The following is a 14,484-nucleotide window of genomic DNA, read 5'->3' as shown; positions in this document are numbered from 1 at the left end:
TTATTTAGCTTCATGTTCTCACCAGTGGTGGGATTCAATTTTTTTTACTACCAGTTCTGTGGGCGTGGCAGGGGAAGGATACTGTAAAATCTCCAGTCAGAGGTGACACTTGCCGGTTCTCCAAACTACTCAAAATTTCCACTACCGGCTCTCCAGAACTGGTCAGAACCTACTGAATACCACCTCTGGTTCTCACATGGCACCTTCAATAACTATTCAGTAGGGCCAGCTGTAAAGGGTGACAGGGCTAGGCATCCCGAAAGGATGAATTCAAGTGAATGACCCACATTGCCGAAAACATATGGGAGAATCTCTTGAGTGGTTGATGTCTCTTTCCTCTGACAGGTTACATGATTCCATTAAGGTTGCCTCACTTGAAATTTTCAAAACAGTGGCACTGGCACATTACATCACTAGGCCTTTATTGAAGAGGCAGAATGGATTCTCTACTGATTAAACATAGACCTCGCAGAACAAATGGCAGGCACAAGCAAATAAATGGGTGATGCATCTAGAATCCCCAATAAACAAGGACATGTCTGTTTTTGTCTCTGTTATCAAGATCAATGTTGATGTTGCCTTGGGGAGGAAGGGATAAAGTTTGCTATCTTTATCCAACAGCTGTCATCTTCACTTCCACAGAGACCTTCCCTGCCTCTATTCAGCACATTCCTAATGCTCCCTCCTCTTTGTTATTATAACCCACTAAGATTTTGTGGACATTTCAGGCACTTGCATCTCTTATAGCATGTAACCAAGCTGATCGGTATCCTGCTGTGTGGAGAAAACATCCCCAATAATCTGGAGTAGAAAAAGGTGCCTAAAAGCTCTACTGTGGTAATTGATATGTCATAAAATAGATCTTTAGTGCAAATGTTATAATTATTAAAATGGTTTTGAATACAGTTTCCTTTTAATAAATGTTTTGAAAAGATTTCATTTCACTCTAGGATACTGTTATTGTTATTCATACTGTTAGAGCCATTTGATAGCTATCCTTTCCTGTGTAATTTGAGTTAAAATATAGTATTCTCTCATATACTATTAGCATATTTTCTTTATTTTATTTTTTTATTCTTTCTTTCTTTTAATTTCTTTCTTTTATTTTTCTTTCAAGAAGCTCAGAAGAACAACTTGTTCAAAAACATTCAGAGCGCTTCACAGCCGGGCAGGAATCCATATCAAAACCAACAAATCTTATTTTAAGCCATACTTTCTACTGTTTGCTGTCCAACATTATTTTATCCATTTAAGGGATGAAGCTGGAACTAAAAAAGTCAATTATTTTCATCAATTCTTTTTTGGCTCATGTCATACAACAAAATTTCTTGGTTGGAGGAGAATGTTTTCTTTTTTCCTTAATATTGTTTCTTGAAAATTAAATGTAGGGAGAACTGGTTTTGTGCCCTGCTTAAACATGAAGACATGGACTAAACAGATTATTAATAGATAAAGTTGATTAAGCCATGCCCAGTAATAGGTAAAAAAAAATCTGAGTTTAGCAACATGAAGGTAAAGAACTGAATTTGGTAGCGGTAGTCCTCAGCTTACAATCACAACTGAGCCCAAAATTTTTGTTGCTAAGTGGGACAATTGTTAAGTAAATGCTGTCCCATTTGACAGCCTGTCTTGCCACAGTTGTTAAGTGAATCACTTCAATTGTTAAGTTAGTAACATGGTTTTTAAGTAAATCTGGCTTCCCTATTGACTTTCCTTGTCAGAAGGTTGCAAAGACCCAGGACACTGCAACAATCATCAATATGAAATCAGTTGCCAAGCATTTGAATTTTGATCATGTGACCAGGGGATGCTGCAACAATAAATAAGTCACTTTTTTCAGTGCCGTTGTAACTTCAAACGGTCACTAAATGAACAGTTGTAGCCAAGGACTACCTATACTTCAAGTAATTTCTGGTTTCATCCATTATTTTCCGGATCCTCTGTGGAATGTGAAGACTGTGCTTGTTCTGTCCTAGTTTCTAAACTTACCTGGAGCCTTGGCCAATTCCCACTGGAAATTGCATTTCAGCAGGAATATGTCCGAACTGTGGATGTTTCCAGCCTTTGGGACCCAGGTGCACCAACTGCAAACCATTTAGCACAGCACACAAAAGCATGCAATTAGTGGGGTCAATAAGCTCTCATGCAAAGCTCATTATTAAATTTTGCATGCCTGTTGATGACTGCCTATTTTGGCTTATTATGGATGTCAGAATTTAGGTGAATTTCTCAGTGGTTATATTTTAATAAATTACTATCCAATGAGCTTAAATGCCATGAAACACATAATCCCGGTCTCACCAACACATGGTTTAGGATATGGTGACAGAGTTTTTAAAACAGTGAAGGAATGCTATTAATAAACCTGAAAAGTAGTGAAATGTATTTCAAAGTTTATGATCATGGAAATTGGTGTTCATTGAAATTGTTAATTCTAAATTATTTTAGAATCCAAATACTTTTATACAATATTTTAATTTCAAAGGCACAATTCAGTTTCTTTCTTCCAGATAAGTTAATAACAAATCAATAAATATAAGTTGTATTTGTTTGTCTGTTTGTATCCCGCCTTTATTATTTTTACAAACAACCCAAGGCAGCGAACATATTAGCAACTAATCAGTCAATATTTTTTTTGTATTAGAAACTCCTCATAAAATGATTTGTTCTTTCCTTAACCCCAAGTAAGGAAATGCTCTGCATGGAATTCAGATATGTGTTTTTCAGCAAACATTAATTATTCTTCTATCTTTTTGTTTATGCCAAACCTCTGCTACATCAATAAGAGATTCCAGGAATTCAAATAAAGGCTTGAATGTTTTGGGGGTAAAAATTCAATGCCAAATGTTCATTTAGTAGTTAGGTTGGTGCTTAAAGAACATAGCACTGGGCTGCATGTCAGCAGAAAATACACCATACACACCATGCAGGATTCAGAGAATCATCTGAGTTTTTAGAATGGTGTAATTCATATCTCATGAATAATAGTAGAGTTTCACCCTACCTTCTGGTGGCATTTTCTTCGGTGGTGCTGAAGGAGGTGGCAGAGGCACCAAAGAGGTCACTCGAAAACCTGCTGGAAGAGTTTCTGCTGACCCACTAACCATGGTGATACTGTGAAAGTCTCGAGGGCGGAAGCGTTTTCGCCAAGAAGGAGTTCGCCGAAAAGTTTTGTCTTCACCCTATAAAGAAAAGGATACTTACATCATATATTGCACACAGTAACCACTGGAGACTATACAATCTCCAGAGGGAGATCAAAGATTAGGACAGGCTGTAAAAGCTGGAACTGGGTTAATTATTCATGGGTTTCAAGTAGAACCAGGCTTCTCAATACATATTTTTTCTTTTTGAGAAAATGTTTGAACTTCTTATCTCAACCTACTAGAAACAAGAAAGCAGAAATTTCTCCAAATAATATTCACAGTATACAAGTATGTATTGGTGGATTAAAGACGATGGTCACATCTAGCAAATCTATGGTTTGGAATTAGGTCCATAATTTTGCAATCACAACGTTGGATGAAACATTGCAAACAGGCTGTCCCACAGTTTGTCACTACTATCTCTTGCAGTGGCAATATGGGCAATCCTCAAGTTATGCCTGCAGTTGGGATTAGGATTGCCATTGCTAAGTGATGTGGTTGTTACAAGATAGCATCACTTAGTGCATGAGAGCAAAGGGAGGAAGAAGGGAGGGATGCAAGGAAAGTAAGTCCGGGTGTGGGGAGAGATAATTACTCAAGCAACTTACAATCTTCCCTGCTGGTGTACCATTGACTTCCTATGTGGGAAGCCAACAGGGGAGGTCACAAATGGCTATTATGTAATGTGGGACACTACAACTGGTCACCAAGTGTCCCAATTTTGTTCATGGGGCACTGCAACAGCCAGAACTTGGGGAACCAGTCATAAGTCCCATTGTTCAGTGCCCTCATTAACTTTGAATGCCAACTGAACAAATGGTAGTAACTTGAGGAATACCTGTAATGGAAATAGAAAAATAACAAAGAGGTATTCTACTTGCAGCTGAAGATAGCAGTATTTCCAAAGATCTTCAGATCTTTGCCCAGAGAAATTTAGGAACATATATTTTTCTTACTACTTTTTAGGAGTTGATTCTATGATACAGAAAATTAAATTTGTTTACAGAATTCGTTACAATGCTAGTTGGGGAATTCGAGGAACTTAAACTCATCAAGGTTGAGAAACACTGTCTCAGATTAGCTCTGTTCAGCTGAAACATTAACCTGAATTAGATGATCTATGCAGGGTTGTTGCGTATGCATTTCTTTAAAAACAAGGTTGCTGGAATTATTTTTGACAAGCAACTGTCCCTCGCAGATCTAAAGGAAGAAGAAATGGCATATGTTCTGCCAATCCTAAGGCTTTCTCTCTCAAGAAATAAGATGGCTTCATTTTCAATTCTTCCCCTCCACCTAATTTTATAATACCTCTCTCACCCCATGTATGTTTGCAATGTGGAAGTGCCCACTTCTACTTTTCCTCCATATAATTGAACATCACAGGGAACCTCCCAGAAAATAACTTCAATACCAGTCCTATTTCCAGATCTCCAGTTGCTTTCTAACTGATAGTATAAGCGTAGTATTTCTTAAATCTCCATCCTGTACTTTGCACTCACGTCATCAAGTCGTCTGTCAGTACCCAAGGCAAGAAGATTGTTGAATTCTCTCTCCATCACCTGTCGTGCCTGTAAACAATATCAAATAATGCAATAGAAATAATCTAAGCAAATAAAACTATTAATGCAAATTGTTTATTATCAGAACCAAAGAAGAAGATAAATTGATATTTATATTAGTAGATCTCTTCATACTTTTTGGTAGATCAGCAAGATTCTCCTAGTAACATAGGGGTAGGTTCCTATATATCTATTTCCATAACTCTAGTATATGGCATAGCAATTGTGGGGGACTACCAGCTCCAACTAGAGTGTTTTTACTGCATTTGATTTCACTCATCCATTTTTAACTTAATTCCTCCTGTTGGTAGAGCTTAGTGCAAATAAATTAGATCTCACAAACTAGAAGCTTATTACTCCTGATCCAGGCAAATCAATTGCCTCCATACAGTTCAGCATACTGTCTCTAAAAATAACAATACAAAATGCCTTTGGGAGTGTTAAAAAAAAAAGATGCATTTATCCATATCCTAAAATTCTGAAAATCAGAACTCTGGTTGGTTCAGTTCCAGAGGTGGTATTCAGCAGGTTCTGACCAGTTCTGGAGAACTGGTAGCAGAAATTTTGAGTAGTTTGGAGAACCGGCAAATACCACTTCTGACTGGAGATTTTACAGTACCCTTCCCCTGCCACACCCACCAAGCCACGCCCACAGAGCTGACAGTAAAAAAAAATTGATTCCCACCACTGTTCAGTTCTCATAATGGTATAGAGATTTCATAGACAGATTTGCAATGAACAGTAAGATAAACTTTCAGTCTCATAGACTCTGGTTACCCTTAAGAGGAAGAAATGTGTAACTGAAATAACTTATAGCACAACAAAGTAACTTTTATTGTATCATTTGTTTTAATTTAATAGTGTTAGATTAAAAATCCAAGAAAGATGTTCTTCATAAAGAACAAAAGGTTTATTCATTATATGAGAAATAACTATCAACTTTGTTGGTGTGAAACATTTCTTCCTACCTGTGTATTCTGAGTGGGAATTTGTAAAATAAGTGCCAGACTATTATAATCAAAATTTTCATCCAGAGCAATAAGTGCACCATGGACTCCACTTTCAATGATGTTGTTGGCATATTCTCTAAGTCCAATGGATTGAATCCAGTGAATTACTTGATCATTTGTCCAGACCAGCACATCTAGAAGACATTGAAATTATATACATAAATGAAATTACCCAGAAGAATGCTCACTTTTTCTGATCTGTTCATGACATAAAAAGAACAAAATACTGATGTAGTATCTAAAAATAGTCCATCTTGTGTATTCTAGTCATGATATTCTTCTAGTATCGTTTTTGGGGAAATAAGTCCCACTGTAAAATGTCAAACAAGTATGTGCTAATTTATTTATACACCAAAAATCTATATTTATACCTTTCTCTTGAATACATTTCTGAAAGATGTAGCAGGCAGAACAGAAGTGCTCCTGACATATGGCTGAGATTAACTACACAGTGAATATAAATGAACTCAATGAAAACAAATAGAGTAAAATTCAATAAATGAACAAGTTTAAAATGACATAAGCATCAGCTATAAAATCAGCAAAACCATGAAAAACAGAAATCCTGAGGCCCTTGGCAGTTACCTATACTTTAAGACTACAATCCCCCATCAGCCAGAATCACTTACAAGGACACATGAGCATGATATATAAAACAACTGGAAATATATTGAAATATAATAATATAAAAAAGATTAAAGTGATAAATCTGAGAGATTTCAAGCATAACAAATCCTGCTGAAAAATCAGTAATTAGAAAGCCTCCAGAGTATTTCCACTCTCTATAACTAATAAAACTGATTTTGTAAAACAGCATTGACTAAACAGGGGTCCATATTTCATAAAGTGAGTTGACTTTTCTGAAAAATAGAAAGAATAGGCTTTAAAAAAACTATAATTCAAAATCTGAACTACAATCATGTCCAGAGAACCAGGAACCTTATGTGGAGTTCTGAGTAGTTCCTTTATTGTTGTTCAGCCACAAAGAGAATATTACCAAATTAAAGCAATTAACTGCAATAATTATAGGTAAACCTCCAGAAGTTTGCCCCCAGAAATTGTGGGTGCTCCAACACTGGAGATTTTTAAGAAAAGATTGGACAACCATTTTGTCTGAAATGGTATAGGGTTAGAAAGACCTCCAAGTCAGTTATTCTGTTATACTTTGAGAACTACTAGGGAGGGTCCAACCTTACTGTCTTTCTGCCTCCAGACATTCCAAATTCTACTCTCACTTTGCCTTCTGGGAAAAACCCCCTACCTCTTGTGACTCCTGACTATATTCCACTATATAGTCTATTTTTGCAGCTTGCCTTGAATTCATTTCTAAATTGCTACTTGCCTTTGATTTCATGCTGGCTTTCTTCCCGCCTCTTCTCCAGCTCCTTTCTATCATAATTCAGTCTTTTGAGGCACATAATCCCATACTGGAGACTTGTTCTGCAACAATGCAACACTTAGAACAAGGCATATCAATTTTCCAACCATTTTTACTTTCAAGAGGTGTACATGTAAATGTGCATTTTTTTGCCTATGCCATAAATACATAGATATTTCTGACACTATGTCGAAAATACTGAACTGTCTACACTAATCCAATTTTCTGATTTTTGGCTTTAATGTAGTATAACCTGAGAGTTTACTAGTTATGGATATGCTACTACTCAGCCTAAAAAACTCTTATCATGCCTGTCATTATTGCTCTTCATTCAAAGGAAGGACTGATAAAAGCCAGAGCGTACAAGTTAAACTTCTAGGATCACATGCAATATATATTAATTACACATATTAATTGTGCTTAAATGATTTAAATGTAAACATAGAGTCACTCAGTGCTTTGGATTTAAAGACAAAAAGGTGAATAGAATAGGATAGGATAGGATAGGATAGAATAGAATAGAATAGAATAGAATAGAATAGAATAGAATAGAATAGAATAGAATAGAATAGAATAGAATAGGAGCTGGAAGGGACCTTGGAGGTCTTCTAGTCCAGCTCATGAAGCACTTTTACGCAACTACTTGAAGCAGCTTCATTTCTTTTTTCCATGGTTGCCTTTTGGAGCTGAAATGGATTCCTTAAAAAAGATGTGTTTGATTTAAAGAGTTTCAGACAACTGCTGTATTTGTATCCTGGCATGTTCCCAAACACTTTCTTGCCTTTGAATCCAAAGCACTGCACAACCCTGTTGAATAAAATGAAATCAGATTTGGGGGGTCTGTCCAGGATTCACCTCTTTTGGGAGTGTGGCCCTATTCTCCAAAGCAAAACCTGAAAAAAATTACACACCCTTTGACTATAGGAATGTAAGGTAGTTGTAAGAGTGCTTCAGACATTGTCCCAAGAAAACTTGCTCACCGATGGAAACTGTCTACCATCTTCAAGTGTACTCGAAGGTCTTTTTTAGTTAGATGATCCAACATTCGTGCATCCACAAGACATTCCATGAAGTAACTGCGATACTGTGGTAGACCTAGACTAGGAAGCCATTCATTCCCTATCCATTCATGGTTCATGTCCCCATAAGCCAGAGTCTGTGGAAATTTTAAAAAGAAAAAGCAAATAACATACACTAGACATACAATTGGGTTTTTTCATCTTGTTCAACTGTGTCCAATTCTCAAAGACTGGCTGAAAAAGTTCCTACAATTTTCTTGGTAAGGTTTTTCGGAAGTGGTTTCCCATTTCCTCCTTCCTGGGGCTGTGAGAAAGACTGCTGCAATGTCACCCACCTGGCTTTGTGTGTAAGGTAGGACTAGAACTGACAGTCTCTCAGTTTCTAGCCTGTTGCATTAATCACCACACTGAAGTGACTTTCACATGTAAATATACCTATTAGCCATACTGAAAGAATCCTGAGCTGAAAGCCTACAGATTGGAGTTAGAACATTTTAGTGGAAAAAAACTACTAGAGTTAATTGAAAATCTTCTTAGATATAAAATTCCTAGTGAAATATACTAGTGAGTTGTGCCACAGAAACAAATAATATAACAGCTTTAAAATGCTTCAAGATCACTTTCAGTCGATCTGAAATAATTCTATTACCTCAACAATTTTTATTGAGAAACAATTTGCAAACAAAAATTGTAACTTATAAATAATGTAGCTTCAAATACATTTTTCAATATATGACAGTACGACATACATTTGGCAGTTGTAACAAAATCTCAAATCGATTGCCTGAGTATTATTAACTATGCATATTATATGTTGTAATGTAAGTATACCACACTTCAAAAACCTTACACAAATAAAGCATTTATATTCTGTTTTCAGTACCTTAGGCACTGCATATTTTTTTAACAGTGCAACTTATCTAAAGGATATTTTTATGTGAATGTTAATTTTACTTGAGTCTGGAGACACGTGAAATAGGATTTTTTACATGCTAAGCACAGAATTAATAAATAAACAACTGAGTTGCTGGAAAATTTGGCTGAGAAGATCTTAGTTGTGTGGGGAAACCAGAAGAAAAAAGAACCTGACTAGGTATAAGAAATGCTAAAATTAAATGAAAAGCATCAATAAAATCAATATAGCAGGTTTAATATGTTGATATCCTTGGAATTAGCTATTATTAAAAGAAATATGACTAGCTTCCCATCTGGATAAAATAGTAAGGTAGTACAATAGCAACCAAAAGGAAGTATAGGAAGATTTTCAAATATTCTGCATTTGTTCCCATTATTCTCTAAGGGGATCTTAAATGAATCTAGAGAAACTGCTCAAAAAGATAATTTGGTATAATCAGATGGTACGTAACTCCATTTCGCTGGAAATTATTGAGTTTTGTATTTCCAGTACAGAGGGGGGGAAAACCCACAAAATAATGCAGGAGTCTCACCTGTGCCCAACTGCCTTCCTCAGTATCCTAAATGTGACAGTGCAGCATGTCAATAAAATGAGTAAAGTCAAATATCACATGAAACCACATTTGTTTCTCCCCTTCCCCAATAAAGCAGAGGCATTGTCTGTCATCAACATGATCAAAAAAACTATCACATAAATACAGTTACAAGTAAGAGGCTCCCGTTATTCACCATTTCTAATTTAGAGGATCTCTTAGTGTTTGGCATTTTGATCTCTCAAGAATATGCTGAAGTTTTGAAAACAGACAAACAACAAACAAAACTCTCAGTTAATTATTCTTGTTCTTAAGGAGCTAACAAAATGATGACCAAATTGGTGGCCTTACAATTGGCTTTGCCCAAATGCTGACTTTTTCATTGCCACTAAGCACAACAAATGTATTTCTTTTGCTTATGGATATAAAGAAATATTTATACTGCATTTTCTGTCATAATAAACCACTATTTGTTCCCATAGCTGCAAACAGATTTAAGCAAAATGCCATACACAGTCATCAAAATGCACTAGATATTTAAAGCTTTGATATCTATATGAATAGTTAAATAGACAAAAAGATCATATAGGTGAACATGTTTCTCTTGTTCCTGTCTAAACACAGAAGTTTTTATTTCCGTATATAACATACTCATTTTTTATATAATGCACTCATTTCCACTTGAATAAGAACAACTGATCTATCCACTGACTTGCTCTGGCACTGACATACGACTATTACGGTAGTGCAGTAAGCAAAATAGCTGTTACAGCCAACCTAGTGCCAGAACACATCACAAAAGAGCCCCTTAGTAGAGTAAATCAGTTGCTATGCATTTACATTCAGGTTGGCTTTCTGAACATGAAGTAGATCATTTGTATCAGATAGGAAAAGGCATATTTGGAGTTTTGGCCACTTCAGCCCTGTCTTTCCAACTGTTTTCAGAATTTCCAACATGGCTTGGAACAATTGATATTACTCCCTTATGTTATCTCAATTATTCTTCTTTTCTAAACCAAAGGATTCAACTGCTTGGTAAAAATGGAGCTTTCATATTCTTTTTAATCAGAAGCAAAATTATTTTCCTTACAGAGAGGACAAGATGGCAGAATTCTCTTAGAGACAAAAAAAAAATACCATTTTGGTTGAAGGAGCCATGGTTTCCATTTCTTCATGAGTAACCCAGACATTTCCAGATGACTAGGATGAAAATATGACATATATGAATAAGAAAGCAAGGAATATTCAATAAAACTTTTCAACTCAAAACTACTGCTGTGGCCATAGCTTAAGCCATAGAATCAATCATTGTAACAATGTCAAAAACAGTTAAAAGCTCCCTTGAATTGAACTCAATGCCTGGAAACAACTTTTATTTTACACAATATGGAAGTAGCTTGCATTATTGCACAATATCATAGCCTATAGCCTTAGAATCTCTTAAATGTCTTCTATCCAAATACCAGGGGCATCTGGCATCTTGACTTCTTTCCTAACACCCTGCTGACACCTCTGTCAAATACTAATTATGGTTTTGTAATAGATATTTTCTCCCAGCTGGTAAACATGGACTGTTGTAGTATCAAGCTGTTGTAGAGTGAAAGAAGTACCTTTCAGAAGTTCCACATTAAAAGATCTACAACTATAGTCCGTTTCTCCAATTTTCAGCATATTTTACCTCTCTTCCTGTGGGTCAGTACAGGAAAGGATCTCAATACATATTATTCCATACATTTCTGCCTATAGTATTAACATTTCTCACACAGCAAGCAGGGAACACAGAGCAAGTAGATCATTACATTTCAGGAAGAAATAGGCATTGTACACCAAAACCCAACCCATCTTGCAATAGCTATCATAGCTGCTAATAATGCACATTTAAGTTGGCCAGAAAGTCAATTTACAAATGGGAATAATAACAATAACTCAGCACTGCATATAAAGCTATTGTGAAATAATTTCTGGCAAGTATAGAGAAATGAAAAAGGCACAATATCCTTTACTGATTTTACAAATATATATTACAATGGGACAGAAAGGGTACGATACACTTTACTTTTTCTGAGGAAAATGGAAGTTTCAATTTCCATCAGAATCCTAATGAGGACCTGCAGTCTCAAGTCTGACTAAAGGACTATGTGTTTCTTTTACTTCTATTCAAATGCTGGTTCTTAGTGTTAAATTAAAAAAAGCCCACATTACACATCCCAAGAAGCCAAGATAGAGTGCTTACTGTTCTGGAGGTGGGTGGAGCAGAAGGGCTTGTGAGAGACACCATTTCCTGGATTGCCAAGCGCAGTTTTAACCTGTGAAGGGCATTACTAATTCCAATTTCCCTCTGGATCTCTGTATCTGACAAGGCAGACATAATTGCACCGCTTTTCACATTAGCTCTGCAAGCTGCAACATACCAGGCAGGCATGCCCACCCAAAGCTACAACATAAAAGGACAGAGATGAGTGACAAGATTTTGACTAAATATTAAATTCTTCTTATACTTACGACATTCATTCTTATGACATTATATATTTCTTCTATCATCTCTACATTTCATGGTATAAGATACATTATGCTGAATTATTAACATTTGGGAAGGGTACTCAAAACAACAATATTCAAAAAAATATCTATGCTCTATATTTATATACTATTTTCAACATTTTTATTTAAATTTCAAGGATCCAAAAAGAAAAATAGTTCTCTTATTAATATATATATATGTATGTATGTATGTATGTATGTATGTATGTATGTATGTATGTATATGTATGGCATTCGGCTTTGCTCAGGTATTTTCCCACGTCATAGTAGCTGTGCTTTTAAAGTTGTACTTTTAAAGCTACTATGACGTGGGATACTGAATACGAGAGTCTCATATACATGTAATACCACGAAAACTTAAGAATATATATATATATATATATATATATATATGTAAGAAACTTAAGAAAACATATATATATATGTTTTCTTAAGTTTTCGCGGGTACTTACATGTATGGTATTCAGCTTTGTTCGAGTATTTTCCCACGTCATTATAGTTATGCTTTTAAAGTTATAGCAACGTTTCAGCAGAATCTCATCTGCCATCATCAGGCTTCTGTATTGTGTTTGTCTGTGAGTCAGACTTTCACAGCTGTTTTAGTTTTAAATTTGGGGCTAGCCTACTGCTGTGCCAGAATGGTTTTTTTCTTCATCCTGATTGTTTGGGAGTCTTGGTCTGTGTTTATTGGTCTTGGAGTTTGCTGTGTTCTGCTTGATTGGTGTTTCTAATATCTTCTGTCTCTTTTGTGGCTTTTTTTGTCTTGATTGGCTGGCAACATTGTGTTTCTGTATTGGAGGCTTTTAGTGCAGCTTGGCTCCGAGTAAATGGACGGCTATCATTTATTAGGATGCTAGGTTTCATCTGGGTGCCTGGTTGGGGTGTGTTTGAGCTGGAGGTATCAGGGGGGATCTGTTTGTGCCCAGGTGTTTGCCTGGCTAGTGGTGTGGAGATTTTTTTGTTTGTGAGTGCAGGCTTCCAAATAATTGACAGTCTGGTGGAATCATCTCTTCTATTCATGCTTTAAGGTCTTTTTTCAATCTCTATGGCTTCTCTGATAATTCTGTGGCTGGGGTTTTCTATAATGGCTAGGATTTGGTGCCATTGAAGTTGATGCTATGACCTGTGGCTTTCATGTGTTGGACTAGTGAGGAAGTGTGTTCCAGCTTTTTAACTGCATTTTTGTGTTCATCCAGGTGGGTACTTATTCTTCTATTGGTCTGTCCAATGTATGTGGCAGGGCATGATGCACAGGGGACTTCATATATGCCTTGGTTTTCCAGGTCAATTTTATCTTTGGGGTTTCTTAGGATGGCTGCTATTTTTCTGTCTGTTTTGAAGGCAGTCTTGATGTGATGCCTGTGTAGTATTTTGCTGATTTTGTCTGTAGTACCTCTTATGTAGGGCAGGACAGCTAGCATCCTAATAAATTATAACCATCCATTTACTCGGAGCCAAGCTGCACTAAAAGCCTCCAATACAGGAACACAATGTTGCCAGCCAATCAAGACAAAAAAAGCCACAAAAGAGACAGAAGGTATTAGAAACACCAATCAAGCAGAACACAGCAAACTCCAAGACCAATAAACACAGACCAAGACTCCCAAACAATCAGGATGAAGAAAAAAACCATTCTGGCACAGCAGTAGGCTAGCCCCAAATTTAAAACTAAAACAGCTGTGAAAGTCTGACTCACAGACAAACACAATACAGAAGCCTGATGATGGCAGATGAGATTCTGCTGAAACGTTGCTATAACTTTAAAAGCATAACTATAATGACGTGGGAAAATACTCGAACAAAGCTGAATGCCATACATGTAAGTACCCGCGAAAACTTTAGAATATATATATATATATATATATAAATTGAGAAAAGTTGTCAGTTTACCCTTAGGGCAGTGAGTAACCAAAACCATCCATATCTTGCCTGCTCACTTTTACTGCTATTACGCACAGAGCCACATGCTCCTGCTTAAAAAATGATCCTAAGAAATTTAAAAATCAGACTTTGCAACATAGCACAGAAAAAAGATCTGGCATGTGATTATATTGCAAAGTCACTTCAAAATGATGATAAAACTTCAGAACCTCTATGAATGTGTAAAATGGAAATTCTATTTGCGGATACTTCCCCCAAATGTCTTCATTTGCCTTAAATCTATATATGCATCACCGGTTTTGAAATATTTCCATCCATTATGAACTCAGGTTACCTGGCTAAACATGATTAATTAAACTGAATAGGTAAAAGAAACTTACCTCCAACCAGGAGACCACAGTTGGCCCATCCCACTGAGCAAACGGAATACCCTTTCGTCTAGCATCTTCCAAAAGTTCATGTCTGGAAAGGGAAACAATAATAAAACAATTCTTACTAACTG

General features: G+C 36.2%; 1 protein-coding gene across 8 annotated transcripts in view; it reads right to left on the bottom strand.

Moving 5' to 3' along the window:
- Positions 1 to 14,484, bottom strand: part of PPFIA4 (PPFI scaffold protein A4) — a 110,101-nt gene that overhangs the window by 1,497 nt on the left and 94,120 nt on the right. For 5 of the 8 annotated variants that reach the window (XM_087929243.1, XM_087929245.1, XM_087929244.1 and 2 more), the window contains 10 exons: positions 14,363 to 14,444; positions 11,794 to 11,994; positions 10,698 to 10,760; positions 9,561 to 9,587; positions 8,074 to 8,249; positions 7,058 to 7,155; positions 5,674 to 5,849; positions 4,646 to 4,714; positions 3,005 to 3,182; positions 1,990 to 2,084 (listed from right to left, as the gene is read on the bottom strand). In XM_087929243.1, coding sequence (XP_087785369.1) covers positions 2,026 to 2,084; positions 3,005 to 3,182; positions 4,646 to 4,714; positions 5,674 to 5,849; positions 7,058 to 7,155; positions 8,074 to 8,249; positions 9,561 to 9,587; positions 10,698 to 10,760; positions 11,794 to 11,994; positions 14,363 to 14,444 — 1,129 coding nt within the window. In that variant the 3' untranslated portion in view covers positions 1,990 to 2,025. The remainder of the gene's footprint in view (positions 1 to 1,989; positions 2,085 to 3,004; positions 3,183 to 4,645; positions 4,715 to 5,673; positions 5,850 to 7,057; positions 7,156 to 8,073; positions 8,250 to 9,560; positions 9,588 to 10,697; positions 10,761 to 11,793; positions 11,995 to 14,362; positions 14,445 to 14,484) is intronic. The other 3 variants (XM_087929246.1, XM_087929247.1, XM_087929248.1) reach the window with 3 other exon arrangements.

The sequence above is a fragment of the Pseudonaja textilis genome, chromosome 3, assembly GCF_049901715.1.
Source record: "Pseudonaja textilis isolate UNSWEBS1 chromosome 3, rPseTex1.2, whole genome shotgun sequence".
Taxonomy (NCBI): domain Eukaryota; kingdom Metazoa; phylum Chordata; class Lepidosauria; order Squamata; family Elapidae; genus Pseudonaja; species Pseudonaja textilis.
This window is presented reverse-complemented; position numbering and strand designations above follow the sequence as displayed.